The following is a 16074-nucleotide window of genomic DNA, read 5'->3' as shown; positions in this document are numbered from 1 at the left end:
CGCGCAGTGACGACACGTCCGCTTGCACGTTCGCGTCTGTAGGGCGGAGCGGAACGGAGTCAAATGTAAATACACCAGTTTTGCAGTCCCAAACCCGGGCTGCTGACTCCGACTCGTTCCGAATTCTAGCAGCGCTCAGGCTACAGGAACGCGGCTGTTCCAGTGAGGGGCTTCGTCCTGCGCCGGGGCCGCTTAACCGCGCGCGGCAGGTGCAAGTGCGCATGCGCGAGTCGGGCGCAGGGTGGAAGTGCGGCTGGCCGGAGGAGCCTTGCTGTTGCCAGGTCAGTCGGAGAACCGCCGCGGGGCTTCGTACGGCGCGGCTGAGGTCCCGGTCACCGACGGTGGCCGGGAAGGTTAAATGGCCGTGTGCTAGGCGCACTGTCTTGGAGGTGGGCGCTAAATGAACGGCGGTTGTTATTGAGCAGGGTTGGAAACAGCGTAACTCTTCAGCAGTAGGGATCGGACTTCTTCAATGACTGGTTTAGTCTCATTAGTTCCAGAGCTGTGTTTTTTGCCTAAATGTGCAGGCACTCGTTTGAGTCCGTGAGAAACAATAGGGAATAAAACAGCTTCTTTTTCGGAGTGCAGGCGTTGTGGAGATTAAATATTCTGTGATTCTGTTAGAAATATTGTAAGACTTGCAAGGACTGGGCAAGGAGGGCTTGGTACAATAATAGATCGGATGGAAAAGGCTAGGAAGTGTGAGGCACGTGGCTTCCCGCTTCTGGCTTACGGAGAAACTGTAGCCCTAGCCGAGGCCAAGAGGAGGAGGAAGCCTAGAGAGTTGGATCTCAAGAAATTCCTTTTCTTCGGGTGTGGTGGTGCATGCCCTTAGTTCCAGCACTCGGGAGACAGAGGCAGGCAAATCTCTGAGTTCGAGGCCAGCCTGCTCTACAAAATGAATTCCAGGACAGCCAGGGAGGGCTCTGTTACACAGAGAAACTGTCTCCACTCCCCTGCTCCCCCGCTCCTCCCAAAAAAGGAAATTCCTTTTCCCAGAGTCTGACACTTAGACAAAAGCTACAATTCCCTCGGAAACTTAAGACAGTTCCTGCTTACTAAAAGGAGTCATTCTCCTTATCTCTGGCCTCGAACTCACAGAGATAGATCCGCCTGCTCTGCCTCCCAAGTGCTGGGATTAAAGGCGTACACCACCACTGCCCAGCTCTACTCATTCTTATAACTTATTTTAACCTGTTTCTCTTCATTTACGTTTTGCCTCGGGGCATTTACCTTTCTTTCACTCTGTATGTCTTACTCTGTGTCTGACTGGCTAGCCCTGGCATCTCCATCTCTTTCTCCCTTCTCTCTTTCTTCCTCCTACTTATTCTCTCTGCCTACCAGCCCCTCCTAACCCTCTGCTACATAGCTATTGGCTATTCAACTTTTTATTAGACCAATCAGGTGCCTTAGGCAGGCAAGGTAAAACAGCAACACATCTTTACATAATTGAATACAGCATAAACAAATGTAACACATCTTTACATAGTTAAACAAATGCAACACATCTTTGCCTAGTTAAAGTAATATTCCATAACAGCACTTTCTCTAGACTCCCTGCATTTTAAGCCCAGTCCTTCATGGTGTTGTCAAATAGCCCTAGAGAGACCTGGATTCTGTGTAAAGCCACACTTTATTTACATTGGACTTTGTATTTGGTTGATTAACTGATTAGAACTACAGTAATGTGTAGATGCTGAAATGTTGCAAGTCCAGAGCCTAACTATAATCTATTTTAAGTTATCTTTATACACATACCCCCAATTAGTCATTCCTTGAACACCTGAGTCTCACATACCATCCTTATGACCATTGGGTGAAATCTTTTGGGCTATATTCACTTAGTAGACCACTTAGCTTCCGCAAGTCTAAAGGTAAGAATATCATCAGCATCTGAGGCCTGTAGCAGAGGTTTCCCTGCTTTGCTGTAAGCTGCCTACCTGATGTTTTCACCAGTGTATTTGAAAAGTGCCTTCATTAATGACTGTCTTTGCTCATTTACTATAAAAACTTCAGGAAACTTACTACCTTGGAACATGGAATTTGGAGTAACCTTAATATTTGACTCCAGAAGTGGGATGTATTGAAGTGAAAGCTGTATTGGAAGAGTATGAGGCAAGCACTCTATGACTGAGCCACATCTGCACTAGAGACCTGGTTTCTGGATTGAGAATAGCAGACTTAGGGAAGAGGACAGCAAAAGGACCCTCCTTCATCATGTTCTATGAGGACAGAATAAATGGTTTTATTCCCTTATGTTTGTATCTTTTCTTTGCTAAAGGGTAGTCTGATCTAGAATGTTTAAAAATACAGAAATGGTCTTGCCTGTCCTGCACCAGATTCTGGGCATGATCTCCAGAACTATCAGCCCTCAACATATACCAAAATAAGGACCTGCCAAAGAAAGAGAGGACTTCCTTTATATCTGTATGGGTAACTGTTGTCTAACTAGGATTACATAAAGTACTGTAATAAGTCTTTAAAAGTGTTGACATTCCAGCTGGTGATGCCAGTCTTCTCTAGAGAGAGGCAGTTCAAGGCCAGCCTTGACTATATAGCAAGTCTTTCTCAATAAATAAACAAGTAAGTAAGTAAGTAAATAAATAAGTAAATAGGCCAAGTTCCCATTAAAAACACAATACTACTACTAATAACAACATGAAGCTAGTAGTTATGAGCCCACTTAACTCCTTGTAGGTATGCCATGTTTGAAGATGCCAGCTACTGCATATGAAAGAGTGGTTTACAGGAGCCCCTCAGAGTGCCACTACATGAAAGTCTGCTTGTAAGTTCAGTCTTGTGAGTTTTGTTTTATATTACTTGTTTTTTACAAATCTGAAAAGCATGGAGTTTAATATACTTTTTCTTTTTAATATTTTTTGCAGAGAGTTTCAAGAACATGGAGTTGGACTGAATGCAGCCCAATTTAAACAGCTGCTTGTTTCAGCCCTGAAGGACCTGTTTGGGGAGGTATGGGTTACTTGGCAAGTTAACATTTTTAAGGCTTTTGTAAGAAATTCTAGAAAAGAGACCCAGGGTATAGCTCAGTGGTGGAATGGTGGCCTACCTCATGGCCTACCTTGGACTGGTCATACCTGTCACTTGGACACACACGTATCATAATTCTAGCATCTGTGATTCTATCACTGGTAGGTGGAATTAGAATAAGAACTTTATAGTTTGTTTGAGACAACTCTTTTTTTTTTTTAAATCACTTGTAGGTGGAATTAAAATAAGAGCTTTTTAGTTGGACAAGTCCTCTTTTTTTTTTTTTCAATTTTTTAAAGTTTTTTTAAAATATTTAGTTATTTATCATGTATACATTGTTCTGCCTGCATGTATGCCTGCAGGCCAGAAAAGGGCACCAGATCTCATTACAGATGGTTGTGAGCCACCATGTGGTTGCTGGGAATTGAACTCAGGACCTCTGGAAGAACAGCCAGTGCTCTTAACCACTAAGCCATCTCTCCAGCCCAACAAGTCCTCTGTATATCCTTGGTTGTCCTGGAATTTGCTCCATAGCCTCGAATTCACAGAGCCATCTACTTCTGCCTCCCAAGCACTAAGATTAAAATTGAGCAACACCACTCTCAGCCTAGAAGATCACTTTGTAAGAAACACAGAAATACCATTTTTTAAAGCTGTACTAGAATTTGCAGAAGCCAACTTTCAGAAATAATGAGTTCACTGTTCCCTGTATTTGACGAGGAATCTGTTAGACCACTGTTTGTTCTTGCACAATGCTATCAAATTATAGTCTAGACTGGTAACCAGCAAACATCATTGCCCATCTTTGTAAAGATAAGGGGTTTATATGAGAGCTAACATGCTTAAGTGAAAAAGTCTCTTTATAAAACAGTGTGAGGGTTGGCAAGAGTTCAGTTCCTGGAACCGACATGGTGGGAGCAAAGAACAAACTCTTGAGAATTTCCTTTTACCTCCACACACATGCAGTGGCACATGTGCACATGTATAGACACATACACACATGCACATGAGCAAACAGACCTTGGTACATGTTCAGTGACACATTTACATGTGGGGAAAACACATAAAAATAGATAAATCTTAAAGTAATAAAAAACTAAGAGAGTGTGAGCAGAAGTAAAAACTTAGTGATATTGGTTGATATTCTGATGTGGCTTCTTAGCCTGTTGCAGACCAGCACTTTGAGCAGCTTTGTGTTAGCATTCACTTAACAAAAGTTGAGCTTTGGAAGTGGAGAGGAAGAAGGAAAGATAAATTATAGGTTGGGGAAAATATTTAAAAACTATATATCTGACAAAGAAATATTACCTAGAATATTATAAGAAATTCTCAAAAAAATAAAATAAGCTGGGTGGTGGTATCGCACACATTTAATCCCAGCACTCAAGAGGCAGAGGCAGGCAGATCTCTGGGTTCGAGGCCAGGCTGGTCTACACATCAAGTTCCAGAACAGCCAGGGCTACACACAGAAACCCTGTCTCAAAAATTTAAAAAAAAAAAAAATGTAATTCAAAGCAAAAAACCTACCCTTGCTCTTGCAGAGGACCCTGTGGTTCCCACTACTCACTATCATAGTCATCTGTGGTACATAGCCATCTGTAACTCTAGTTCTATGGAATCTGATCTCCTCTGGCCATCTCAAGCACCAGGCATGCACATGGTGCACAGATAGCATGTAGGCAAAACACTGATGACATATATAAAAATAAGTCTTAAAGAAAAGTAATGCTGCACATGAGTGTTTACCAGAAGCTGAAAACATCACAGTTGTCCTTTAGTGGGTGATTGTCCAATGATTGTATATTCAAATCATGGAATATAGTCCTCAGAGAAAAGGACAATGGGTAGACAAATCTCTAGAAAACTAAGCTGAATAGAAACGGCCAACCTTAAGTAAATTACTTATTGGGTAATTCTTTGTATATAATGTTCTTGCTACAACATAACTTGAAGAAAGAAGTGGTTGCCGGGGCTAGGGATGGAAAGTAGAGTGTGTATGACTATAAAGTACCAATAGAAGGAGTCTTGTGGTGGTTCAAGTTTTTGTTTTGGTGGTGGTGGTAGTTCCAAGAAACCACCTATGAGGAAAAGTTATGTAGAAGTACACACATATAAATATAAATGCACACAAATGATGTCAGGTCTAAGTAAATTCTGAATTGTGTCAATACCAGTTACCTGGCTTTGATTCTGTACTGTGGCTATATAAGATGCTGCTTTTAGAGCCTGAGACAAAAGTGCATGAACTTCCCTGTAGGTTGCAGCAAATTAAAAAATGAAACTTCAATTTCTATATGTCATTAAAAAATTGTAGTTTTAGGAGATAGAGCTGTACGACATGGTGTCTATCTCTTGGTGTTGTTAAATAGTGACAAGGAGGGGAGAATTATGGAAGAACAATGTATGGGGTCTTGTGAAGAAAGAGCACAGTAAGTAGATTGAGCCTAATCTTGTGAATATGCGAAGGAACTTTTTAAACATTTTTCTGTGTGTGCATTTGTGTGTGGGGGTGTACATAGGTAACTTGTGAGAGTTAGTTCCCTCCTTTTACTGTGTGGATCCGGGGTATTGAACTATGGGGATCAAGCTTAGGTCTTCAGGATTTGTGCCAGGTGCCGTTACCCACTGAACCATCTCACCAACTGGAGAAGGAACACTTTACAGATTCAAAGGTGAGGAGGTATCATGAAGAGAGATAGGTACATTCTAGACAGTAGGAGTTCTTATCAGGCACATGAGAGTACCAGCACCATTATTTGAAATATTGATTTTATCAGAATTTACGAATGATGACAGGAGTCTGTTCCATACCTAGATTGGTGCTGCTTTGCCTGTGGACGTCCTAACCTATGAAGAGAAGACCTTGTCAGCCATCTTGAGAGTATGCAACAGGTATGACAGTGAAACAGTTCTAGAATAACAGGGCAGAGGGAATGATGGAATAACACAGTGAAGAGGCTTCCAGGACGAGAGTGCATGGCTAGGAACTCTGAGCAGCTAATATGAACATTCCTCTATGTGGGATTATACGCTAGATAAGAGAAAACCTTGGTTTGATCACAGCCAGTTTCCCAGTTGATGATTATGGTTTTAAAGCCAGAAATGTGTACACTTTAGAAAGATTCTTGCACTCAATTTGTTCTCCATCCTGTGGTACATTCTTACTTCTAAGGTTCTGTTTTATTTAAATGAGGCTTCTGTGTTTGTTTTTAACGTTCTAGACAACCACAAGCAAAAGTACTAGGGAGCTGTTGGCAGCAGAAATCTTTATTTGTGCTTTCTTGTTCTTTATACAGTGGTCTGGCTAAATTGTGGAGCTCTTTGACCTTGTTCGGAGCCTATAAAAACAAGAAGTGTGCTTTCAGAGTGATTCAGGTAAAGGCTTTTCCTTCATAATTCCAAGGAGGACTGAGCACTGTAGTCATGTGATCTGGATGTGTGCACCATTTTTGTCTTGAGTAAAGCAAACAAAGTTAACATCTAGCAAGGGCAAACCCAGAATCTCACTGCCTCTGAAAGGCAAAGTGGTCAGATTTTAGGTCACATAGAAGATGTTTGGAGGTCAAATTTGGAATTTATGGTAAAGGCTTTTTTCATTGAATGCTGTGTGCAGTGTTATCTTGGCAGGCTGTTTCTAGGCGTACATACTTGTTCAGCCAGTACTCCCTCCAGGGTGTGCCTTCAAATGTGACTACTGCAGTGTTGTGCACCCTGTAAAGCCTGCATGTTTCTGTGTTGCCTGTTGTCTCTATGAAGCTTGAGTTAACCTTTTCTTCTTTTGTAGGTGTCTCCCTTTCTCCTTGCATTATCTGGTAATAGCAGGGAACAAGTATTGGATTGAATACTCTTACAGTTCCAGAACCCTCCACTCTCAACAGTATCTTTTGGTGTCTACATAGATTGAGAAAAGAAGCAGGCTAAAGCACTGTTGATGACATTTGGAGATACTGAAGATGTTCTCTGTGGTTTCTGGCCATCGTCTCTGGTGGAGACTGTGGCTAAATCACCTGGTACCAACAGGGCAGCGCTTTCAGCATGTGCACATGAGGGTTGGAGACCGTGCTGAGCTCAGCAGAGCCTTCACACAGCAGGATGTGGCCACCTTCTCAAAGCTGACAGGAGATGTCAATCCTTTGCATTTAAGTGAAGAGTATGCAAAACACACCAAGTTTGGAAAGACAATTGTGCATGGAGTTTTGATAAGTGGACTTATTTCTGCTCTCTTGGGTACTAAAATGCCGGGGCCAGGCTGTGTGTTTCTATCCCAGGAAATTAAATTTCCAGCCCCTTTATATATTGGAGAAGTGGTTTTAGCATCTGCAGAAGTGAAAAGGCTGAAGCAGTTTGTTGCTGTGGTCGCAGTGTCCTGCTGTGTAACAGAGAGTAAAAAGACAGTTATGGAAGGTTGGGTTAAGATTATGGTCCCAGAAGCTCCTGGTGCTGAAATGCATATTTAAAGTTGTAAGTTCAAACATCTGTGCTTTTGCTATGAAATGTCATTTGTGGGCTGTTGCTCTTCATGAAGGAATGGCTGGAATACCTGGAAGCCACATGGGAAAGGGGAACAAGCAGACAGATTGTTTCAATGTCTGCTTTCCAGATTGGGCTTTATGCTCTACCCAGACTTAAGTATGTACAAGATTTCGTCATCTCTGGAGATTTGGTTTTTGTTTGTTTGTTTTTTCTAATTATAAAACAATTGAGAGGGGCTGGAGAGATGGCTTATCAGTTAAGGTCACTGGCTGCTCTTCCAGAGGATCTGGGTTTAATTCCTAGCACTCACAACTGTTTGGGGATCCAACACCATCTTCTGGCCTCTACAGAAACTATATGCACATAGTGCACAAACATACATATAGGCAAAACAGTGACACAAATACAGCAATAATAAAATAAAAATTAAAAATCTTTTTTAAAAAATGAGAATCTATCTGCATGTTTTACTTTCAGAATTTCAAACGTAGTTATATTTGTGTTTGATAACACCTACCTATATCTGTGTTGAGGAAGTTTTTTTTATTGAATTTATACCACCATGGGCTTAGTTACTAATTGCAATGATGGAAGTAGGGTCATCTTTGAACACCTACTCTTTACCGTTAAATACTCTTAACCCTTTCTCCATGATTTTTGGATTAGGGTTATAATTCCTTACTATTTACACCAAGATGTAATCTTGTGGTGGATGTGGTGGCACATGCCTTTACTCCCCACTTGGGAGGCAGAGGCAGGTGGAGCTCAAGGCTAGCCTGGTGTGCTTAACAAGTTCCAGGACAGCCAGGGCTACATAAGAGACTGTCTCAAAAAAAAAAAAAAAAAAAAAATGCTGTGGACTTCAACCTTCTATGTGACTTGCCTTTCAGGTAGTTTTTGCTATTATGGGAGAGGGATTTACATACAGCCTTGACTCAGTTATGTAAACTAATATGGTGCAGTATTGTTGGAAATAATAGAAACATAGAATAAGCAGAGGGCCAGACCTATAAATAATAACCAATATACTATCCTCCCACCCTGGTCTCCCATGAGTGAGGTTAGGGGTTTTTCTGAATTTGAAGCTGGCTGTTGTACAGTTGAACAAGTTGACATGTAGATTTTTCAGGAAGTAGGCCAATAGTTTCTTTTAGCGTTTTAACCCTGAAGAGAAGACTCTGGGGGCAAAGGCTCTATTTTAGGGCTCTGATTCTTCTCTCCCTGTCTTGAAAATGTGGGTTTACTTTAAAAGCAAAACATAGATATGTGGTATAAGGAGTAAGGCATCACTGTGGTGATGCATGCATTTAATTTCAGGCATAGGCAGGAGGATCTCTGAGTTTGAGACCAGTCTGGTGTACATAGCAAGTTTCAGTACTATATCAACCCTGTCTTGAATAGGGAAAGAAAAAAGGTATAAGTATATGGTGGATGAGGGAGGCCAAGTTTGTTTTTTTAAGAGTTTGGGAGTCTAGGGAGAATGTGCTTTTTAAGTACTTTTTAAGCAAGTATCTATATATACTTGTGGTCTGACTGTGCTCAGTATGTTAAATGGTAACTGACCTTAGCTAGATGCTTTGATTAGAAATACAAGATCAGCAGGCCATAGCATCATTTACTTAGAATTCCAAAATTTACTACTAGGAATTTGAGGCCAGCCTGAGCTACACAGCAAGACTTTAAAGGAAAACCAAAGATCGGATGTAGTTAGCAGTTCCGTATTTCCTGGAAAAGGCATTCCTTCTGGTGGTGTTTTGGTGTTCTGTTGTGTTTATTTGTTTTTGTTGGTGTTTTTCGATAGAGTTTCTCTGTGTAGCCCTGGCCATCCTGGAGCTCAATCTGTAGACCAGGGGGCCTTGAACTCGGAGATCCGCCTGCTTCTGCTTCCTGAGTGCTGGGATTAAAGACATGTGCCACACCAACAGGCTCTGGTGGTGTCTTAAGTAAACAGATTTTTGTGGGTATGTGCTTGTTTGTGCATGTGGAGGCCAAAGGTCAGTTAGATGTCTCTCACTGGCCTGGAACTCAGTAATTAGATGAAGCTGTCCCACCAGTGAGCTCAAGGAATCCACATGTTCTTCCCCAAGCACTGGATTATATATAAACACAAGCCACTGTGCCTGCTTTGTTTGGTTAAACATGGGGTTGAACACAGGTCCTCAGTTACTCAGCAAGATACTTTGTCAACAGAACTCTCTGTTCCAATAACCAGACTGGAACAGTTGAGTAGATTACTAGAAAGAATTATTGTAGTCACTAGAGGGCAGTCATGTGTCTTAAGTGAGTTAATTATAAACCTATTACACCTTCCTCCAGTATGTGAGGGTGAGAAGCAAACACCGAAGTCAGTGTCAGGAGCTAAGGTACTATTGTAAGTCCCAGAATGGGCAGCATTGCAGACTGAGTTCATCTAAGGATGACAGTTCTAGGCAACTCACTAGACTTGATGAAATGTGTTATATATCAGAAGAAAATAGAGAACTCTGGTCAGTGCACACTCCTGCAGAACTCATCCCTTAGGATTCAACAGCAGTCTTAAGTGTGGATCCATAAATGGAGCAAGATGTGATTTTTTTTTTTTTTACGTTTCTGATAAGCTAATTTTCTGCATTTAATATAATTCTTGAAACAGATTTATAAAGTTAATGGCCCCATTTTATTGAGACAGAAGCAAACTGATGCTGTATAGCTGTTGTTAGTTGTTTTTGGTCTTTTGGGGGCTTACCACCCAGGTCCCAAATAAATCACACACGGAGGCTTATTCTTAATTATGAATGCCCGGCCTTGTTTCTTGCCAGCTTTTCTTAACTTTAAATTATCCCATCTACCTTTTGCCTCTGAGCTTTTTCCTTTTCTTATTTCTGTATATCTTTCACTCTTACTCCATGGCTGACTGTGTGGCTGGCCCCTAGTGTCCTCTTCCCTGTGGTGATATATTGTGTATCCTAATAAACTTTCCTGAGGATCAGATGACAGAGCCAGGCAGTGGTGGCACACACCTTTAATCCCAGCACTTGAGATCTCATTCCTTTGCTTGGAAAACACACTCACCTTTAATCCCAGGAAACATGGCAGGGCAGAGAAAGGTATATAAGGCACGAGGAAACAGGAACTCACTCTCTTTAGGCTGAGGATTTCGTAGAGGTAAGAACTAGTGGCTGGCTGCTCTGTTTCTCAGATCTTTCAGCTTTCACCCTCATATCTGGCTCTGGGTTTTTTGTTTTGTTTTGTTTTGTTTTTTAATTTAAAGACCATCTAAGATTCAAACAATACCTCCCCTTGTTCTCTTGCTCCTCCTTTTCCTCCCAGATTTTCCCTTCTATTTATTCTCTCTGCCTGCCAGCCCCGTTTATCCTTTCTCCTGCCTCACTATTGACTGTTCAGCTCTTATTAGACCATCACGTGTTTTAGGCAGGCAAAGTAACACAGCTTCACGGAGTTAAACAAATGCAACATAAAGGAATGCAGTACATCTTTGCATCATTAAACATGTTCCACAGCATAACAAATGTTAACACATCTTAAAATAATATTCTACAGTAATAGAGCTAGATTCAAGGTTGAACTTCCTTTTTCCTACCACTGTGGATCTACAGTGTTTTCATTCCTGGAGCACTGTCAATTTCAATAGCATTTTGTTAAAATAGAATTCTTACGTCTATTCAGATTGATATTCTCTGCTATAGTTGTAGCAATTGTTGAAACCATTCTGTGCCTATGGTTTCTACCCAATGCCTGTCCCTCACCCCCACCCCCCAAAACAGTCGTGCCACATAGTCTAGACTGGCTTTGAGCTCAACATCTTCCTGTTTTAACTTCCCAAGTCCTGGGAAAACAAATGTAACATTGTGCTTGGCCACCTACCTTTTCCTAAATGACATTCAGAGATTTTCAGAGGACTAAAGCTCTAAGGATCAGCTAGATGGAAAGAAAAATTAGAGACAGGCAGTGGCTGATGCCTAATTCTAGCAATTCAGAGACTGAGGCAGGAAGATAGGCTATCTGTTCCAACCAACCAAAAGAAAAGGTTATGTAAGCCATGTGGGGAGTAGAGAGGGATGTCACTTTGGCTAATAGCTGATTTACACTGTGACTTCAAAAGTAGCTTCTCATTTAGAGCATTTCCACATTATTAATAGTCTGGGGTGGTCATGAACCTTGGTCTCTGTTAAACAGAGTAGAGTCAGTAGCCTAAGTGGTGACTCAGCCATGGCTGTCAAGCTGCTCATGCTCTGTTAAAGCAACCACCAGGAGAAATGATCACTTGCTTTCTCAAGCCCAGGGGCTGATAATTGAGAGGGAGCTTTAATTATATTAGGTCACATATGGAAGTGAGTGCAAAAGTAATGACTGAAATAGGGCATTTTGTCTAGCACTTTCCATATTAGGGGCATTATAAGACTGTAATTTATGTGATACTTGATTGGCACAGCAAGAATAGCCATCTTAAGCAATTTTAGCCTAATGTACTAGAAATTTGCTTAAGAGACTGTTATATTCTGTTGGAAACATTTCCATATTGCTGAAATGCCACTCATTTTTTTTTCCCCAGCAGCAAATCTTAGATTAATAGGTGGAGCCTCACCATGGCCACCATTTATCTTGTGAACCTGTCTTGTATGTTCCTCTAGAAAAAGAAATGTCTAAGTGTACACCAGTACCTCTGAGATAACCATGGGTTTTCATTTGGGACCAAACTATTAGTCATTTTTCTTTTATGTTCCTAGAGTATAATTCACAGAGCTTAAGAAAATTGCTGTTAAATCACATCTATTAAAGATTTATATTAAAACTGTCACTCTGAGCAACTCTGTGAGTGCCTCATGTACTGGCATAGCTCATTGACTAGCCCCAGGTCAGCAGAATCAGGGTGCTGTCCAGTTACTGCCATGGGTTGCATGGCTGCCTGCATGTGGTGCCATCTAAGGGCTCCAGGTGCTTTATTCTATATTCTTTGCTTTCATTTGTATTGCAAAGAGCAGAATTCTCAGCATCTTCAGAGAAAGTTGGAGTTGGAGCAGAATGAGCAGCTAGAAGAAAACCCAAATAATATGTACACCAGTCAAGCAAGATTAATAGATTCCACAAGCTTTATTCCTAAAGTGGCTCTTAACTGTAAATTGTTTTGACATTATACCCTTGGACAGATTTTCCCAGTGTTATCATAGAAAATGTCAACATACAAATGACTATGAGTTGAATTTTGTTTAGTATCCAGACTATGAATATTTAAAGAAATGAAGGCATTTGGAGTTGTAAGACCACTCTGCTTAGGAAATACTGAGTTTTCACAAGCTTCTGTGATCTGATTTGTATAGCAGTTGTCAGGCCTAGAAATTTCCTCACTAAAATCCATTATGTTCAATCAATCTGGTCAAATCTCAGGTTGTTAGATAAACAACCCATGAGCCTTCTAAACATTTGGCAACATAGCAGAATATAAAAATCCTCTTTTCTTCTGTTGTCCTGCAAGTAGTTGTATGTATGCAAAAAGCAAAACGATGACATTCTCTCATTCCTTATTTATTCAGCCCAAGACTAGAAAAGCAAGTCTGATTTGAATTAGATCAGCTCTGGCCTGGGAAGAGCTTTCCCATATTTTGTCTGTGACATTTCAAATGCCAGACAGAGCCAGGCACAGAAGCTTGCATCTGTAGTCAGCCATTTGGGGCTCAGGCAGGAAGGAGAACCATTGGATCCCCAGGGGTTCAAGGCCAACACACTAATTTAAAAAAACAAAACAACAACAACAAAAAACCCCACAAAAGCCAGATGACTATTTAGGTTATCATGGGGTTTCGAGTCTGGTCTGTGTGTCTCAGGATACTCAGGGTTGCTGACAAGGAACTCACTGAGGTGTAGGAGAAAAATAAGCTTAGCAGAAGTGTTTGCACTAAGGGCCTTCCGAAAGAATCACAGAAGAAGGATAAGGAAACACTGAGCTTGTCCCTGGCTTCCGTCAAATATTTCTCACTTTCGGTTTCTCTTTCCTGGTAAAGAAGACAGGCAAGTCACATTTCATGACATGTGCAGCCCAGGTCTTCAGTTGTAATTTCTTTTCAGTCCCTCCCCTTCCAGAGAAAAAAGCATTCAAATTCCCTGTTCCCATGAAAGGCTGTGCTGACATCCTCCTAACTAATATCCTGCAGTTATACTTAGCCTTTCGTTCAGGTATACCAACATTAGCACAATTCGGTGCACTCAGTAATCCTGCCTGCTGAGGCTGTCCCAATCTCCATACCACAGCTGAGGAAGGTGAAGCAAAGTGAAATCAGGCTGCTGGGTACCTCTGGAGCTGGTGTAAATCTAAGGAGTCAGCTTAGAATGTGGACCTGTAACCATGACTAGCACTCTAGTTTCTTCTTCAGATTTGTGAAGGCAGGTTTTGCTTAGTTCTTGATTCTAACCCAATTTTTCTTTCCTCTCAACGCAGTCTTCTTCCAAACCAATCCTTTCTTCCTTCACCCACTCCATACCCATTTCCTGCTCCCCTACCCCAGTACTTTTATCCACTTACTACTCACCTTAAGGTGATACCACAAAAGAAAGACTGTCTGTAAGTGGCTGCTGCAGTCTGAGTGACTCCCCAAGGTTTTCAATCTGTGCTTTGAGAATGTCTACCTTAGTTGTCAGGAGAATGTCCGTCATAGCGGAATGTGAAGAACTCTCTCTGCTAAGCACCTCCTGCCCAGCTTATCACACATCCTTGTCTCTTGCTGCTTCAAGCTACATGGATCCCTGGAGTAGCCTGTGACTTTATGCCATATTTTTTTTCTAGTTTATGTGCCTCAGAAGCTTGACAGGTGGCATTTGTCCTTTTTTTGTTTTTTTGGTTTTTTTACTTTCCTATGCCTAACACAATATTTGGTATCCAGTGTATGTTCTGTAGTTCAGTAGGTTTCTGATAAAATCGTGAATGGGGCTGAAATTATAGCTAGCATGCAAAAGGCTGGCTTCTTGAAGACCCCACTCAAACCCCACATCCTTAATGAACTGCCCCACAGTCCACTAGTTTTCATGACTGTTTTATCTCTTATGCTCCTGTGGTGGCTGGAGCCTCAATTTCAGTACCTTGCAGGCATTGTCTCTAACAATCTTTCCTTCCTCCTATAGTATTGAAAGACTGGACTGGGAATGTAGGTCAATGGCAGAACACCTGCCTAGCATGCATGAGGCCCTGGTTTTGAACCCCAGCAAAACCAAAAATCCCACTCATTTTCTGGTTTTTCGTTTGTGGACCCTTTTGTATCCAAAGTCAAATAGCACAACTGCCTCATTTTGCTTGTGCAGATGCACTGGAAATGGAGATGAGTACCAGTTTGCTAGATTCAGAGAGGTATCTTCTCAACCTTGGAAATGTATGTTTTGAAACTTGTGGTTTGGTAGAGCACTGGACTATGGTTATATAATATTTTTGTTTCCTAATCATAAAAATAAAACATTGTAATTAAAGGCATTTTGAAAAATATGGAAAAAGTCATGGTTCTGTTTCCTACAGGAAGCATTTTGGTTTATTTTCTTCTGGTGTTTTTCCTGTAAATGCATTTGGCTTTACAGATAGATGTATTGCTTGTTTCACTTATTAGATCAAGAATGTTCTTGAATATCATTAGATATTCTTAAACTGGTTGTGGTGCTAATGACTGATCCTAGGGCCTTGTGCAAGTCAAGTACATTTTCTGTCTATCACTGAGCTATACCCTTAGCAAATAATCTGGGTTTTAGCCTTGCAAAAATGGATGATTATACCATGATTTGTGTAATCTTATATTGTGGATTAGATGCTTATCCTTTACATGTTATACCTTTTCAAAAATCCCTCATTACTTTCTTAATATAACCCTCTTAGAGGCAGAATTAGTCTTAGGGTGAGATATTTTCATATCCTTCATGTGTATTATTAAATCTCAGTGCCACCACTCAGCTTATTATGTGGTAGATACTCAGTAAATAATCGCTGAGTGAATTAATGCCTTCACTAAGCACACACCAGCAGGAGGATATGAGTATGTATGACCTTGTCTATTCTCCATCCTAATAGGAGTAATAATGCAGGATTTGGGTTTCTGGTACTCTGACAATTGAAATACTCCATTGCCTTTAGACAAAGAAATGGAGGGAAAGAGTTGTGTCCTTCTTAAGTGACACATGGTTTAGCTTTAATAGGTTGCAGCTTTAAAGCACATTGAGATAAAAATGAGATGTAGGAAGAGATCTCATTTATTTAGGGCTAAATTAAGAAGTTACATTCCCCGTATTTCCCTCTACTGAGCACTGACCTTAAAGGCGATCTGTCATTATCACTTGGCTACTTAGGATTGCCCAACAATCTCTAAGCTTAACCATTTAGTACAATCTAGACCTTTGTTATGATGTCAAATTGCAGTGGTGGTGGATTCACAAAAAAGCTTTGTTTCTATGAATGAAATAATAGAAATTTAATGGCAACAAACAACACTTAGAAATCTCTGTTCTGTGCATTGTCAGATTGTAATGTATATTGTTCGGTATCTTTAATATCTGCAAATTACTTTCCAATCCTGTTCATTCCTATTACACTTTTTACATAGATATTTATTCAGTTTTGCCAATGGAAAAATGAGGTTTCGGGGT

General features: G+C 40.9%; 2 protein-coding genes across 3 annotated transcripts; both read left to right on the top strand.

Moving 5' to 3' along the window:
* Rpp14 (ribonuclease P/MRP subunit p14) lies at positions 1–6940 on the top strand. 2 transcript variants are annotated; one of them, XM_052734182.1, is made up of 6 exons: positions 1–281; positions 2698–2785; positions 2886–2970; positions 5804–5880; positions 6285–6363; positions 6773–6940. In XM_052734182.1, the coding sequence occupies exons 2-6, from the start codon at positions 2700–2702 to the stop codon at positions 6827–6829; spliced, it is 384 nt and encodes a 127-aa protein (XP_052590142.1). In that variant the 5' UTR covers positions 1–281; positions 2698–2699; the 3' UTR covers positions 6830–6940. The 2 variants fall into 2 exon arrangements, with proteins under 2 accessions (XP_052590142.1, XP_052590143.1); XM_052734183.1 differs by having other exon boundaries at positions 279–389.
* Positions 6829–14929, top strand: Htd2 (hydroxyacyl-thioester dehydratase type 2). The gene has a single exon (XM_052734180.1). The coding sequence runs from the start codon at positions 6942–6944 to the stop codon at positions 7443–7445; it is 504 nt and encodes a 167-aa protein (XP_052590140.1). The 5' UTR covers positions 6829–6941; the 3' UTR covers positions 7446–14929.
* Positions 14930–16074: the final 1145 nt, after the last annotated feature.

The sequence above is a fragment of the Peromyscus californicus genome, unplaced genomic scaffold, assembly GCF_007827085.1.
Source record: "Peromyscus californicus insignis strain IS unplaced genomic scaffold, ASM782708v3 Scaffold_12__1_contigs__length_115047231, whole genome shotgun sequence".
Taxonomy (NCBI): domain Eukaryota; kingdom Metazoa; phylum Chordata; class Mammalia; order Rodentia; family Cricetidae; genus Peromyscus; species Peromyscus californicus.
The sequence above is the reverse complement of the archived record's forward strand: the minus strand, read 5'-3'. Positions and strand labels throughout refer to the sequence as shown.